Source organism: Eumetopias jubatus, unplaced genomic scaffold, assembly GCF_037043125.1.
Source record: "Eumetopias jubatus isolate StellerSeaLion01/CBP00866 unplaced genomic scaffold, mEumJub1_p1.0 scaffold_7, whole genome shotgun sequence".
Classification (NCBI taxonomy): Eukaryota; Metazoa; Chordata; class Mammalia; order Carnivora; family Otariidae; genus Eumetopias; species Eumetopias jubatus.
The window spans coordinates 9,422,152-9,437,470 of NW_028274813.1; the positions used below are offsets into that span (position 1 = coordinate 9,422,152).

Here is a 15,319-nt window from a genome sequence, read left to right on the forward strand (position 1 = left end):
GTGGCCACCAGCGCTCAGAGCGCCCTGGGCCCCCCCCGGGGCTGTGCTACAGGACCTCATGGACAGGGGCCAGCAGAGTGTGCGGGAACACTGCACCTTCCGCCACGAGCTGCTGGAGCTGCGACAGTGGATTGCCATGGTCACTCAGAAGCTGGAATCACACCAGGAGGATGCAGGCACATGGGACGCCCAGTCCCAGGAGGTCAAAGTCGAGGTAAGGTGGCTGTTCCAGTTCCCTCACTTGCCTCCCAGAAGGCAGGCTTGGGAGGCCAAAGATTCTACACGGGGGAGCGGAGACCCCGGCCCCGAGAGCTCACTGTGGGGGGCTGCGTGTGCGCATGTGTGTCCTTTAGAGGCTGCTGGCTGAATTCCCGGAGAAGGAGGCCCAGCTGCCCCTGGTCGAAGCACACGGCCGGCTGGTGATGAAGAAGTCTTCTCCGGAAGGGGCTGCCATCGTCCAGGAGGAGCTAGAGGAGCTGATGGAGTCCTGGCAGGCCCTGAGGCAGCTGGAGGAAAGCCTGCTGAGGTGAGGGGGGTCCCCGGCTCTGAGCCTGGTCTCAGGCAACACCCCCTTCCTGTGCAGGGGAGAGCTCAGTGGTGCCCTTAGAACAGGAGGCTGGGGTTTGGCTGGGTGCTGAGCATGGCACCAGGTGCCTCCATGCATCTCCGCCCTGGCCCAAGGACAGTTGTAGTAGGAGCAGTAGAAGCCAGGGAGTGCCCCAGCGCGGGGGTGAGCCTCCCGCCCGCGCTGGCTTGGGCCTCGCCTGCATCGATGGGTACAGGCACTTTAATGACAGCGTAAGGTGGGTCCCCAGTGGGAAACTGGGAATGCATGTGTCTGGGGAACATTCTGACAAACCCGAAGGATAGTTGACCCGAAAGATCATCTCCTACCACGTGATGCCCCAGTGACCTGGCGAGTCCCCATTGCATCACCGCGGTGACTGGGCCGTTTGTCTCCTCAGCCTCATCAGAAACCAGCAGCTGCAGAAGACGGAAGTGGATTCAGGGAAGAAAATGATTTTCACCAACAACATCCCGAAGGCCGGGTTTCTCATCGATCCCATGGATCTTGTTTCCAGGCGTCCCCGTCAGGTGCGTCTGCCTAGCGGGGCTCCCTGGGCCCTGGGAGGCTGGGGCCGGAGTCAGGGATATGGGGGGTGGTCTTCAACAAAGCCCCCTCCTCGCCTGGGGCCACATGCTCAGCTCAGGACTCGGCCACGTCCCAGCCTGGGTGAACCTGTCCCTGCTCCTTGTGCCACGGCACAGAGGGACCCAGAGACCCCAGACCCAGGCCACAGGAAAGGTCAGAAGCGTCCCTCGGGCAGACAGGTCCTCACCCCTCAGAGAAGAGGTAGCCAGCCGGCCCTACAGGGCTGAGAGCTTCCTGCTGGCCCCAGATTGCAAACTGCCATCATGCAGGCTGGGTCCCTTTTTTGTGCCATAAGCTGTATTTTGTTCAAAAGATCTAGCCTAACGACCTAGTGCCGTCCATCCCTTCTCTTGACGGCTTTTAAAACAAGGAACCGCACTGAAAAGACGTTCCTTCCTCGTTCTTCGGAAACCGCACACCAGCTCTCAGTCTCCCCTGTATTCTTGTACTGCCCCTTCCCGAATCACCTGCCCAATGTGGCTGTGCCCGGAGGCCTGCGCTTGGAGCCAGGGCCGGCTGTGGGCGAAGCAGAGGCGCTTCTAACCCACAGGAATGCAGACCCCAGCGCAGAGCCTCTGACACTGCAGCGTGCTCCCTACGCGTAGGAAAACGCAGATCCCACTTCAGCAGGGCCCAGGACTCTGCGTTTCTTGAAGCTGGAGGGGGACGCCTGGGCCACTGGGCCTCGGAGCACATTTTGAGGAGCAAGGAAGTGGGAATCACAGGCAGTTAAGTAAGGGCAGTGGGCCAGGGCCGAGGGCTGATGCTGTAGGAGCTGATGCAGAGGGACCGGGACCCAGTTCTGGGACAGCAAAGGCCTCCTGGGAAAATGTAGGGGAATCCTCACGGCCCAGCGGAAGTCAGGGAGAGGAAAGGAGGGGTGTGTCCCATGCAGAGGAGACGGTGTGAGAGACACAGAGGGAGAGAGCACAAGTGCCAGGGGTCAAGAGGTGTCTGGGGCTCGGGTTCCGGGGGTGGGGGTGTTGGCGGGGAAGGTGGTTCGCGCCACAGGGTCCAGCAGGGCCGGGACTGAGGCTCTCAGAGGGCCACACAGATGGCCTCGCTGGACGGACTTGCATTTTAGACAGCTCCCTCTGGCTGCAGAGCCCAGAGAGGGACAGGTGTGTGCAAGGCTGACCACCATTATAGCCATCCTGGCAAGGAATGGTGGTGACTGCCGCTAGGAGACCAGCAGGTGACCACGGTGACTCACTGTCGCAGCTCCAGCAGCTCGGCGCTGAAAGTGCAGTGATCCTGCACGGTCTGCAGGCACCCATCCACGAGGTCCTGCGGCACAGCCCCGGGGGGCCCAGGGCGCCCTGAGCACCGGCCCACACTGACCCCCTGGGCCACCCCAACCCCGCAGGACCCCCAGACCTGAATCACAATTAAACTCCTAATGTGGCCACCCTGAATGGAGAGACGTGCCCCCTCCTCACCTTTGGAAATCCTCATCCCCACCCTCTGCCTCAGAGGAGGCCCCCGGGATGCGGGCCTGGGGGGCTGTTTCACCTCTGATGCGTTGGTCGTGCTGCTGTGCGTTCCTTCAGGCAAACCCACTCCAGGAAGAAGGCAGCCATGAAGGTTTCTCCCAACTCCTGAGGGACTTCGAGCAGTGGTTAGAGGTGGAAAATGCCAAGCTGGTTAGAATCATTGCGATGAGAACGGCCACCGCCAAGGATTTGAAGACCAGGGAAACAAAGCTGCAGGTTTGTTCCCACGAGAAGGCCCTCTGTCCACAGGGTTTGCCCCCATGGACGTGTTTGCTACCAGGGAGTTCTTAAAAAAAAAAAAAGAGCACACACATGGCTTGTGAGCCATTTTTACTTGTGTATAAATAACAGTTCTTAAACTTTTTTGGTTCACATATTTTAGAAGAAATTTGGAAGAACCATTCATTCATTCAGCCTACATCTGTATTTCCCCAATTTGGAAAATATCACTACTAATCATGACTCTGAAGTCAGTTAGCTGTTGCTGTGTAACAAATCATCCCAGCTGTTTGTGGCTTCAGACAGCACATGTTCATTTAAGTCATGATTCAGAAGGTTGGCAATCTAGGCTAAGCCCATCTGGGCAATGCTTCTGGTTTTGTGGGGCTCCCTGATTTGCTGTCAGTTATAGGTTGGCCGGGTGGCTCTACTCTGGGGGTTGGCAGGCTGCTGGAGATGAGCATGAGATGGACCACACATCTCTTCTCCTCTTGTGGGGCAGCCTAGGCTTCTAGTAGCAGAGGCATTGTCCAAGGGCAAGTGGGAGCACCCAAGGCTTCTGGGGCTTAGAGTAGGAACTGCTGCATTACTTGCCCTGTATTCTGTTGGACAAAGAATCACAAGGCCAAGCCAGATTCATGGGGAGGGAAAACAGACTCCACTTCTTGATGGGAAGGACTCAAGGTCATATTGCAAAGGGAATGGATATGGTGGGGGGAGGTGGGATGGGGGTGTCATGGTCATTTTTGCCATCCTTCTACCACCAGTCTTCTTTCTACTCCACTCCCACATCTAAATAGTCCCCCACCCCTCCTGGATTCCACCTCCTGGGTGTGTTTTGTTCTGCACCCTCTTGCTACCACTATGTTAATCTAGGTACTTAACCATTTCTGACCTTGATTATGGCAGTAGGCTCTCAGCTGGCCTCCTTCCTTCCTTTTGGGCCCCCATCCAGGTCACGGCTCAATTCTGCAGCCAGAGTGACCTTCAGCATCATAAATCTGGCTTTGTTCTTCCCTTGACGAGAACCTTTCCGTAGAGAATCCAACCCCACCCCACCTTAAGCATATCACGCAAGGTCATTCTCAACCAAGCCCCAGCCTACCTCTCTTTTTCCTTATTTCTCAGCAGTTCTACTATGATACGTTAGGGTTTGGATTTCTTTTTCTCTTATTTGGAATTCGTCTGGATTCTGGAATCTCTGGTCTAGAGTCTTTCTGGAAAATTCTCTGATACTTTCTTAACTTATTGCCTCTTAACATATCGCCTTGTTTCCCTTCCCCTCTCCTTCTGTGTTGCTGCTGAAACGTGGTATTCCTTCTCACTGTGGGCTCTATGTCTCCTCCCTTCTCTTGTGTCTTGTTCATCCTCCGGTCTCTTCCTGTTGCACTGTGGAGAGTTTTTCTACTCTACCTTCCGGTTTACTAATTCTCTCTTTAGCTGTGTCTCATTCACTATTACACATGTCTGTTATGCCTTCAACTTTTGATACTATATTCCCCAGTTCTAGAATTTCTACCCAGTTCTCTTGAAATACCACTCTGTCACTTTTCGTAGCTTCCAGATCCCTGCGGAACTTTTGAAGCCTGGCTTTTAATTCTTCGAGCCTAGTAAAGAGAACTGTTTTACCGAGTGTGTCTAATAACGAGTATGTCTAATAATTCTAATATCTTAAGTCATTTTAGGAACGTTTTTTTCTGCATGTTGTTTCTGCCCATTCTAGTTGTCAGTGTCTTGCATGTATGGGGCTGCTTTGATTATGTGTGAAAGAGGTATAGGGGTCACTTGAGGTTGAGGATCATCTCTTTTTCAGAGGATTTTGTTTGTGGCTTCCAGGCAAGAAGGGCTTTCTTGTTCTGAAGCCAGGGAATCAAAGTTCAATGTTGGAGGCTCCCTGCGCCCCTGGTGACTTGGAGTGGACTTCAGTCCACACAGGGTGTGAGTTTATTTTGGATTCACCTTTAGGAGCCTCAGCCACAGGGGGAGAGGGTTATGAGAGTCCTCCACCCCTACAGAGCCCAGACCTTGACCTTTGTCTCCATAGCCCCGTGAGGCTGCCAAGAGCATGATCCGTTTCACAACTGTTTCTTCCAGAACGGCAGGTGTCCTGAAGGCAAAAGCAGGCCTGAACACTGGGCGTACTTCTCTGGGCTTCATCATTTCCCAAATTTTAGCTGATGTGCCTCACCTTCTTGCCAACTCTTTGATGCCTTTTAAGTGTTTTTAATACTTTGGCCTCAGCGAGAGGTTTGGTCCAATCACCTAGGGGATTATGAGCAGGAAGTCCTTCCCGCAGACTTCCTACCTCACATTTGGCCATGACTCATTTCTCGCCATCACTGCCCAACTCCAGCCATATCAGAGATGACTTGCAATTGCTCCAGGTTAAGCCTCCTTACTCTTGTACAGCTCTCATTCTAGTGGGTTCTGAGAAGCTAAGCAAACTGCCTGTATCACACTACGAGCAGGATGGGGTGAAAGCAGGGCTACAAAGTCAGAATTTAGACCCACGCACTCCGATTTAGAGCTCCACTCCTACCCCCACATCACTACGGCTCAGGAGTCTTGAGGATTATCTGCCCAGTCCCAATAGCACACGTCCAGGCTTAACCATGCCAACAGAAAAGTAGTAGCTTTTTATAATGATGGCAACTCTTATGTCAAGCCCTCCAGAGGACTCGGTTCTAGAACATCAGAGATGGAAGTGACCATGGAGGTCATTCTGTATTGTTCCAGAAAGCGACTGCCCGTGAATTTGCACGATGGGATTCTCACTTTACAGGCTCTGCCAGCCTCCTCTGAAGTGAAATTTGATTGGCTCCTCCTGACCGGCCCGGTGGGGCCGTCTGGGCCATCTGGAAGGCACACGTGACACTGCTTTTCCCCCACAGGAGCTGGAGGCTCGGGTGCCAGAGGGTCAGCATCTCTTCGAGAACCTCCTCCATCTCGGGCCAGCAAGGGGGACCTCCAATGAGCTGGAGGACTTGCGTTACCGGTGGATGCTGTACAAGTCCAAGCTCAAGGACTCTGGCTACCTGCTGGTAGGTGCTAAGGAAGCACGGGCCCCAGGTCCTGGGGATGGGACTCCGGCTGAGCCCAGGCTCATGTGAGGAGACAGAGCTGGGCCATGCTCACGGGTCCTGGTGCTTGGCTTTAAGATGTCGCGTAGCCGTCCTGCCACCCCATGTGGCTGGCACTCCAGGAACGATGGCAGGAGCCATCCCGGTTAATGTTTCAGGAGCGCTTTGCTGCCTTCTGAGCTGAAACCTTCGGGACCCCATTCAGTCCTGTCTCCAGTCTCCAAAGAGGGTGGGGGCTGAGACTCTGAGACTTGGAACTCCCGGGGTCATGGAGCTAGGAAGCAGCAGAGCCAGCATTCAGAACGCCCCGCTGGGGAATGTGTGATAGAGGGGAGCACGGCCCCAGGGTTCCCGTGTGCCTTTGCACAAAACAATAGTAATAGTCATGAGAGCCTTTATGAAGTGCGATGTCCTTGTAACAACCCTATAAAGGAGATGCTGTTGTTATTCCCTGAGAAGCGATGGGGAAACTGAGGCACAAGGGTTAGCCCCGGATGGAGGGCCTTTGAGATGGCCTCCCCAGACGCTAAGCTTTGGTGCTCCCGCTCCTTGGTCCCTGCAACAGCCATGCTGGCCACTAGGTGTCAGTGCAGCCCCAGCCTGGTGGCCGCCCCCCAGGCCTTCCCGGGCCCGGAATCCCACCTGGGCCTGAAGTGCGTTAAAAAGCTCATTAAATCGAATCACCTGCTGGTTCAGCCTATCCAGATGACCAGAAGTTTTAAAGAAACACTCCCCTGACAGAATGAATATTCCATTACAGGCTCTGTTGGGATTTGAGTTTCACTCACTTAACGTCTTTTTTTCCCCTTTTCCTCTCCTTCCCGAAAATAACAGACGCAGAGTTCTCCAGGGGAGCCGACTGGATTCCAGAAGGTACCGTGTCTGCCATCTGCTGCACACGCTAGAAGGCAGGGCGTCTGGAGGCCGGTAGGCCTGCAGTGCTGAAGCCAGACTCCTGGGCTTTCTGGAAGGTTCCATGAGGTCCAAGGCACGTTTTCTGGGCAGTGAGCTCTGGGCTGCCCTGTCCTGGGCCCTGGGGCCCTTGGGAAGCCCCAGGAGGGTGCAGAGTGTACTCAGCTGTGACACACCCATGATAGAGGAGGGACCCTGGAGATTTTCATGCAAAACCAGGACGTGGTGGGGAATGGACAAGGAGACTATTGACAGTTATGTGGTGACAGCGGGTGTACCCCAGGACCGTCCCAGGAAACCCGGACCATTGCGGGCGCACTGGATCGTGCGGCCCCCTGAGTGGTGGGGACGGGCGTCTGGGGCACGGCGGTGGCAGGGGACAGAAGAGGAGGGGGGAGTTGTGCCTTCTGTTCTACTTCTGTTCTCTCTGCGCTAAATCATGGTCAGGGCATCTCATTTAACTGTCCCATCAACGCTCGAGAGGTGTTATTCCCTCCGCTTAAGCACGAGGAAACGGAGCCATGACAGGATTGGAATCACTCGTTCGGCCCAGGCGTGCGGCTTCTGGGTGGTCTCTGGCCTCTGGCCCCAGAGCCCACATCTTGACTTTCCACACTGTGCCTTGGAGACAGCATCCCGGGGGCCTGGGGGGTATCCCTGCCTCAGGGAAAACCCAGTGTAAGTTGATGTCACCCTTTCCAAAGGGAACACACTTGTTTCCCTGCCAAGCCCTGGCCCGTAACAAAGTGAGCCTTCGGCGTGCTCTGCTGCAAAGAGCTCTGGGTTCCTCAAGATCCCTAATGCCATGGAATCTGTTTCCAGGTGCTTTGCACACCAGGATTTCTTCTTGGTCTCCAGCTGGGGTGCACGTCTCACATCTGCAGGGGAGTGGGTGTCCCCTGGACTGGGTGGGGCCATCACAAGACCAACGCTATGCTTTGGGCCCGGCGTCAACTAGCCTTGTGGCTTTGGGCAGGTTGCTTTGCCTCTCCGGGCTTACTTTCCCCATCTGGAAAATGGAATTGTCAATGCTGACTTTCCTTCCTTCATGAATGAGTGTGGAAGGTCATGTGAATGGTTGTAGAATTCTTCAGAGAGACTAGAGGCCTGGTTTTCCCCCCAATTTAGAATAACACAGAGCCTCCCCAAGAAATGGGGAAGAGCATCAGGAAGGATGGGGTGGCTCCCACAGTCTAGCCTCATGGCTCCCGGTGGCCTCCACACTTTAAGCCCCTCCCTGGGGAGCCCCCATCTGATCTGGAGCTCCCAGGTGGAATCGGTGGGCGTCATGTCTTGGTCCCCTGATGCCTTGCACACGGTGAGTGCTCACTGAATGTTTTTGAGTAGGGGGACACATGGCTGGGGGCACCAGGCCTCTGGAGCAGGCTCAGTTTCCTGGCAGCCTGTGATTGGCTGAATGTGGAGTCTCCATAGCCTTGTGTTCATTTGCTGTCTCTCATTCATTCATTCATTCCACAAGGATTTACTGAGCACCGACTTTGTGCCAAGCACTGATTCGGGCACTTGGGATCCATCAGTGAGCACAAGAGCAGAGACCCACCCCAGTGGACTGTGTGTCCCAGCTGGGTGGAGGGTGCCTGGGAGGAAGGGTTCACCCGTCTAGCTGGTGGTGCTCCACACAGCGGCTCATCTCTGGGCGGGGGCTCCAAAGGGCAACAGCAGATTCAGGTCTTTATAACAGGCATCGTCTTATCCGTGGCCAGTGGAGTTTGGGCACAGTTTTGTAGGGTCTGCAAAACAGGCAGGCTCTACATGGCTAAGAAAAAATGTGCTTATTCGGGCTCTGTGTAAAATAATTGGGTGTGTGAAAATTTGAGTTCGGTGCTGGCTGGCTGGCTTTTGTGAAGCCCACTGCAAAGAAGTAAGCAGCCTGTAAGCCAGTGTGCAGAGGCCATCTTGGGCTCACTTATGTGACATCTTATGTACAGATTTCTGGGTCCCACCCTGAGTGATTCACTGGGGCTGAGTTGGCCCAAGAATCTGCATTTCTAGCAGGTTCCCAAGTGATGCTGATGCTACTGGCCTGGGACCACACTTTGAGAACCACGGCTCTGTGCTTTGGACCTGAATCTAGGACCCCCCCGTTAGTGTGTGTTCCTGTTGATGAGTCCCTCAGCCCGTTTTGCACTGAACAGAACGAGGGTCCACCGAGCTAAGGGTAGGCAGAGTTCTTGTAACAACTGCACACAGTAGGTTCTTAATTGCCATGTAAAAGAGGCCCCGGAGACTTCTCTGGACACTGCACCTGCTTATCTTTCTGTGAACAAAGGGAGCAGTGACGCTTCTGAGGGTGGGGGGATTCTTCCCTTCAGTTTGGTTCTTGTGGTCGGTGTGTGCGTATATGCATATGTGCACGTCCGTGTGCACTCACACACACATGCACACACGCACGCACACACGCACACACAGGCCTGACAGGCAGAAAATAGACTCTGTCTTTAGGCATTGTAATCTTGCCAACTTGAAAACATTTCGTATGTGATTTTTAGTCCAAAAGGAAGAAAAAAAACCTGCCCCAAAGCTAATTATTTATGAGCAGTTGGTTCTCCACACTTTTTTCTTTTCTCTGCGTGCACCAAGTCATTGAAAGCTCCAGCAACGTCAATGGCTTCAGCCTGCTTGTTTGTATAAACACAATAATTAAGATTTATTAAATTTGCAGCTTCCTACACACTTGCCAGCCCAATGCCACCGGATCCGCGTGCCTGCAGCATTCAGACACATGAAATGTAATTGCTTTTTAAATTGCATCTGGGCTGTGAGTCGCCTGAATTTCTGCATTGGCCCCGGGGAAGTGGGGTACAGTCCTTCTTGCGACAAACTTTGCATTGAAGAGCAGATTCGCAAGGGTTTCTGGTTGCTTGGGTCAGCTGGGGCAGGGCCGGTGCCCCAGTTTGCAGGAGCGGAGAGCAAACGCCTCCTGTGCACGCTGTGGACCCTGGGGGTGCAGCCCCAGATGCTGAGTGACCCAAAGTTGCATTTTATTTACTTGATCATATGGCATAGGTCTTAAGACTCGTGATTTTTCATTTTCACATTTCTGGAATTTGGGCGACTTACTATGATCTACCCCTCTCAGAAAGGATTTGGGCTTGCTTCCCTCCGCCACCCAGGATGCGCTCCACCTGAGATTTCTCTAAATGGAAAATCTTTGCTTGCAGGTGGTGTCCTGTTTTGTTTTCCTTTGGCTCACACTGATTGTGTAAACTCAGACACCCAGCCTCTGGGAGCTCCAGCCTATGGTTCACATTCGCAGGGAAGAAGAATTCCCCTCGCTTCACCCAGTGCCAAGATCATACCTCAGATTTCCTTGCTTCCCCTTTCTGGGAGGTGAGATTACTCCTCGTTTCCCCTGACAGGGAAGGCATGGCCCCTCAGTGCCCCAGCTTTAGGTGGAGTCTCTTGTCAGGTGCCCCATCTTGGTTGGTTCTGTCCTTCCTGAGTGGTTTGTAAAATAATGACACCCCTCACAGTCGGCATCCTAGATCAGATGAAAAACTCAGATACTAAATCTAAGGAAGCCTTTGTGAGTTCTCCATGTCAGATGGTAACCTTGTTTCTTGGTAAGTATGATTTTTTAAAAATCTCCACTGTGTGCCAGGCACTATGCTGGAACACTCACGTGCCTGGCCTTTGCCACTCAAAACCACCTTTTTTTTAGTGGGAGGAGCGTGGCCTCTTGGCCCCTTCTCCATATGTGACAAAGGACCCAGTTCAGGTGGGGACAGAGGAGATGTCACTTGGCTTTGTCCCCCTGTGATTCACTGTGCAGCTTTGGGGACTAAATTTGGCTCTTTCTTGGTCAAAGGGCTGGGCTGGGCTGGGCTGGGCTGGGACCGCGCAGTCTCTGACCTTGAAAAGGAGAGAGCCCCAGATGGGCCTCCACCCATGTGCTGTGTTATCCCAGGGCCCCGTCTGTCCGTCCGTCCACTGAGCCCAGAAGCGACGTGCTACCGCCAATGTAGGAAAGAGCCTATGCTAACCCTTCGGACATCAAGTTTTTGAAACTTGTCTTTGACTTCAGAAATCCAGACAAGTTCATCTCTATGTGCTCTATTTCCTCAGCCTCCCGTCCCCCAGCCCACCTGCCTTCTGCACCACCTACTTATCCCTCCCTGACCCAGCCCCTGGCAACAATGGATTGTTCTACTGTCTCTTAGTTATGTCTTTTCTAGAACATCATAGAGTTGAAATCAGATAGTATGGAGCCTTCTCAGATCGGCTTCTTTCACTCGATAATATGCATTTAAGTTTCCTGCCTGGTTTTGGGGTTGCTTGATAGCTCATTTCTTTTTGTGCCAAGTCATATTCTGTTGTATTAATATTCCACTTCTGGTCTTTTTTATAGACCTCTTTCCTCCATGCTGGATCCAGTCCAGGGTCACCCAGTGCATTCAGTTTGTACATCTCTTTGGTTTCCTCTAGGCTAGAACTAGTCTTCTGTTTTTCTTGACCTTGACCTTGAGTCCAGGTCAGAGATTTTCTAGGATGTCCCTCGAGGCACATTTCCCTGGTATTTTCTTGAGATTGCAATCGGGCTGTGCATTTCTGGCAGGAATGTTGCAGAAGGGATGCTGTGTTCTTGGCGTGTCTTATTGGAAGACCCACTGCGTCGCTGTGGCCCCAACATCGCGGATGCTAACTCTGACTGCGTGATTAAGGGGGTGCCTGCCAGCCTTCTCCCCCATACAGTGCTGTCCTTTCTTTTGTAATGAATAAGTCATCTCTGCGGCTGCTTAGAGACACTGGACGTACAGTGCCTCTTTCTTCAGTGGTTGTATCTACGGGGTTTTCTGCAGCCATCTGGGCAGTTCCTTCTGCTGCTGTGGCTTTGTTTCCTGACTCCGGGCCTCCCACTCTCCTGGGTCCATCTCTCCAGTCCAGGTCTCCTTTCTGGCTTCAGTCCCAAAGGCCCACCCACCTGCTGGATATCTGCTTGGGAGTCCCACAGACCCTCGGACTCAGCATGTCCAGAGATAGCCTCACTGTATTCCCTGTACCCAACCAAGCCCAGTCCCCATATCGGTGAAAAACATCATGACCACCCACTTTCCCAAGCCGGATGCCTCCGGGTCATCCCAGACCCTCACCGACCTTGGTTCTGGTCCTAAGCTCAGAGCCTGGTCATGGATGGATCTCATGAGGAATGATGAGGGAAGGAAGGAAGGGAAGGGAAAGGAGCCATATGCCCGTACATCTCCCAAATGAGGCTTGCATCCTTGCTTGAGTAATGACAAAATCCTCACTCCGGTCACTTGATCCAGAGGTCCTTCCCACCAACTAACTAAACCACCTCCAAAAGGCCAGCTCAGACGATGTCATCTTCCATCTCTCTCCAAAACCAACTCAAGTTTCTGGAAAACCACAGTCTGTGGCCTGACCATCATGGGCAGAGCTACTCAGGAAGGAGATAAAATGAACCCAGCCCCACCCCAGCCACTGCCGTCCTGTCCCTGCTTGGAACTGTCCAGAGCCCCTGAGGTCTCACGGGAAGTGAATCTGGGGCTGTAACTTGGTGCTTTGGCAGCGAGCAGTCAGCGAAGACATTATCACAGGCATGGCGAGCAGGCCCTGGCCCAGGAAACCCTGGCCACCCTAAGACTCACCAGCGCAGTTGGGGAAATGCAGTGGGCCCCAGACACGGCCCCCCTCTGAGGGAAACCCAGGGAGAGGAAGCCAGCCAGGATGTGGTGCCTTCAGGGACTGGAGAAATTACTAGTGACGGCTTCATGGCAGCCATCTTGAATTGCTGGAGAAAAGCGGGCCCCTATCCATCCTTCTTGGTGCTGGCCTGGAAGCATCTCTGTGGTGGTGAAACCCCACCCAGGAAAGCCCCCAAAGGCCCCGGCGGTGACGCAGTGTGACTTCCACACTGGGGGCCCCAGCTCGGGGTGGGACCAGATTTAACAGATGTAGGCTGACTGACACCTCGGGCCTGGGGTGACTGTCATTGTTGGTGTTGTGGCTGAGTTGTTTCTTGTGAGAACACCATGCAGGATGGTGGGCAGAGCCTGGGCGTGGAACGATGTGGTGAGGGAGGCTGTCTGTGTGACCTTGGCCTGGTTCCTCTCCCGTTGGCTCGGCTCCTTCCTCTGGGGAATGGGTGTGGGGGAGAACTGAAAGCCGCTGGGCCTGGGGGCTGTGTCCGGGGTGTTCATCAATGGTAGAGCGTCTGGACAGTGAGAAGAGCCACAGCCAGTGGTCAGCAAGGATCTGTGTGGTTATGCCATGGACACCAAGGGAGGAGCAGACGGTCAGACATGCAGGAAGGGAAGGACGCTTTCATTCCCTATTTCATTCATTCAGCACATATTTGTTGAGCAAATGAATGTGGACCCTGCCTCCGAGGAGTCAAGAGGACCATAGACTTTAATCAGTCATCCAAAGGGAAGGTATTGGGGCTGTGAAAATGTATAATGGGCTGTTTTTTGGTCTACGGCAGGGAAGGTACCCCTGAGGAAGCCACTCACAAGCTGAAATTAGAGTGATCAGTAGGAACTAATTAGGTGCATTGGAAAAAGGAGGGAGATTAGTATTCCAGACAGAAGGGATAGCCTGTGCAAAGGCCCAGTGGCGGGAGGACGTGAGGGCCTTTGAAGGGCCAAGAGATGGCATTTAAGGAGGGTGGTGCTTTTCTCTCTGATGGGCCTGAGGAGATTGGTGGTGCCTGATCCCTGGCACCACCAGGTAGAGGGGGAAGCTTGTGGGGCTGTAGGAGCGGCTTATCTGCCCCAGTATCCACCAGTTAGAGGAGGAAGGGAGTGAGCATTTACTGAGCATAGCATGCATTGCCTCATTTATCCTTCTAACTTTGGTAGGCAGGCATCATCCCTCCCTTTTCCGCAACAGATGAAGGGACTGCAGCTCAGAGAGACTGAATGACCTATCCTAGGTTATACAGCTAGGAAGTGCCAGAGCCAGGGTAGAACCCAGAACTCGAAACCTTTTCTTTTCCCCCATGTCACCTTTCATCCAAGGTAGATTAGGTCACATTTACTATGATAAACTCTTCTTGCCTGAACTCCTCAAACCCTCGAGTCTCAGGTCTGTGTGAGATCTTGAAGGACTTCCAAGCATTCAGTTACCCTACATAACATCTCCTATTTCCTGCCCCCCCGACCATGTGCTGTCGACCCCCTGCTTCCATACCCTAAGGGATTGGGAGTGTATTGCTTCCAGAGGAAGCCCCTTCTCTCTTCGGATAATTCTAACTGGGTGGAACACAGGTAGTACTTTCTCTGGGGAAACTGAGGCACAGAGCAGCTCCCAGATCTGGGAAGAGCTGAGATTGTCAACTTCTTTGTTGGCTTCTAGAAAGGTAGTTCATGCCTGCGTGTGTGTGTGTGTGTGTGTGTGTGTGTGTGTTTTCTAAACATCTGAGGATCATTTTAAAAAGTATCTCTTATTTCAAAGAGCATTTCAGAATTCAGGTCCCTCAAAGCGAAAATGTGAGCTCTAAGTGAACAGCCACTGGGAGTCTTTTGAAAAAAGACCACCCCTTGTCAACACTTGTCAATGCAAACACACTTTGGACCTTCAGAGATGTTTTCTCCAGAGGATCCTGGCCAAGGCACCGTTCCTCACTTAAATAAGCAGAGTGCTAGCTCTGCAAATGCAGGTGCAAACAAACAGGACACTGTAAACAGATTTTGCATTTGGGAAACCGTTCATTATAGGGTTGTAGTTGAGGGCAATGCCAGGCTAGCATGGGCCTGCAGCATGTTGTTCTCTTTTCCTTTCTCCTGGATGGGTCAGAGATTTGGAATCAGATAGAGTCAATGTGACATGTCAAGGAGTCAAGTTGAGTCCACACAGGCTGAGGCAGCCCCACGTGAACCAGGCAGGTGCCAGGGAACCGAGCACGTGCCAACTAGGTCTGACCCTCCCCGGCAGCTGTGGGAACTCATGCTCACTCAGCTGCTCGGGTGACTTACCTTCCCCCACCCCTAGAGTCCCTGCTGATACCAGTGCAGCCGGGAGGGCCTCTCCGCCGTGTGGGGTGTAAAAAGTCTGGTTTTGCAAAATCAGTGTGGAAGGGCTTCAGTGAGTGAGAACATTTGAGGCTGGAGGCATAGGGTCAAGTGTTATCAACCTGGAGGAGATCGTTGGGGCAGGAGGTGTGGTGACTCAGGTGGGAGAGCTAGAGAGTCAGAAGTGCCCAGGTCAGAACCCCCCCATTCAGCCGTGCTTCCTCATCACTGTCAGCACTGCCATTGCCATCCTCACCCTCGCCGTCATCACCGCCTTGTCACCACCACCACCACCACCATCGTCATCACCTTCACCATCGTCACCGTCACCACCATCATCACCTTCACATCACCATCACTGGCACCATCCTCATCACCATCCTCACCACCATCATCCTCACCGTCCTCACTATCATTGCCATCACCACCATCATTGTCATGCTATCACCATCACCACCACCATCATCACCT

The 15,319-nt window shown here is 53.3% G+C and overlaps 1 protein-coding gene across 4 annotated transcripts in view; it reads left to right on the forward strand.

The window, feature by feature from the left end:
* SYNE3 (spectrin repeat containing nuclear envelope family member 3) overlaps nt 1–15,319 on the forward strand; it is a 104,703-nt gene that overhangs the window by 71,917 nt on the left and 17,467 nt on the right. For all 4 annotated transcript variants that reach the window (XM_088024463.1, XM_088024465.1, XM_088024464.1 and 1 more), the window contains 6 exons: nt 53–214; nt 354–526; nt 966–1,095; nt 2,704–2,862; nt 5,757–5,906; nt 6,780–6,818. In XM_088024463.1, coding sequence (XP_087880589.1) covers nt 53–214; nt 354–526; nt 966–1,095; nt 2,704–2,862; nt 5,757–5,906; nt 6,780–6,818 — 813 coding nt within the window. The remainder of the gene's footprint in view (nt 1–52; nt 215–353; nt 527–965; nt 1,096–2,703; nt 2,863–5,756; nt 5,907–6,779; nt 6,819–15,319) is intronic.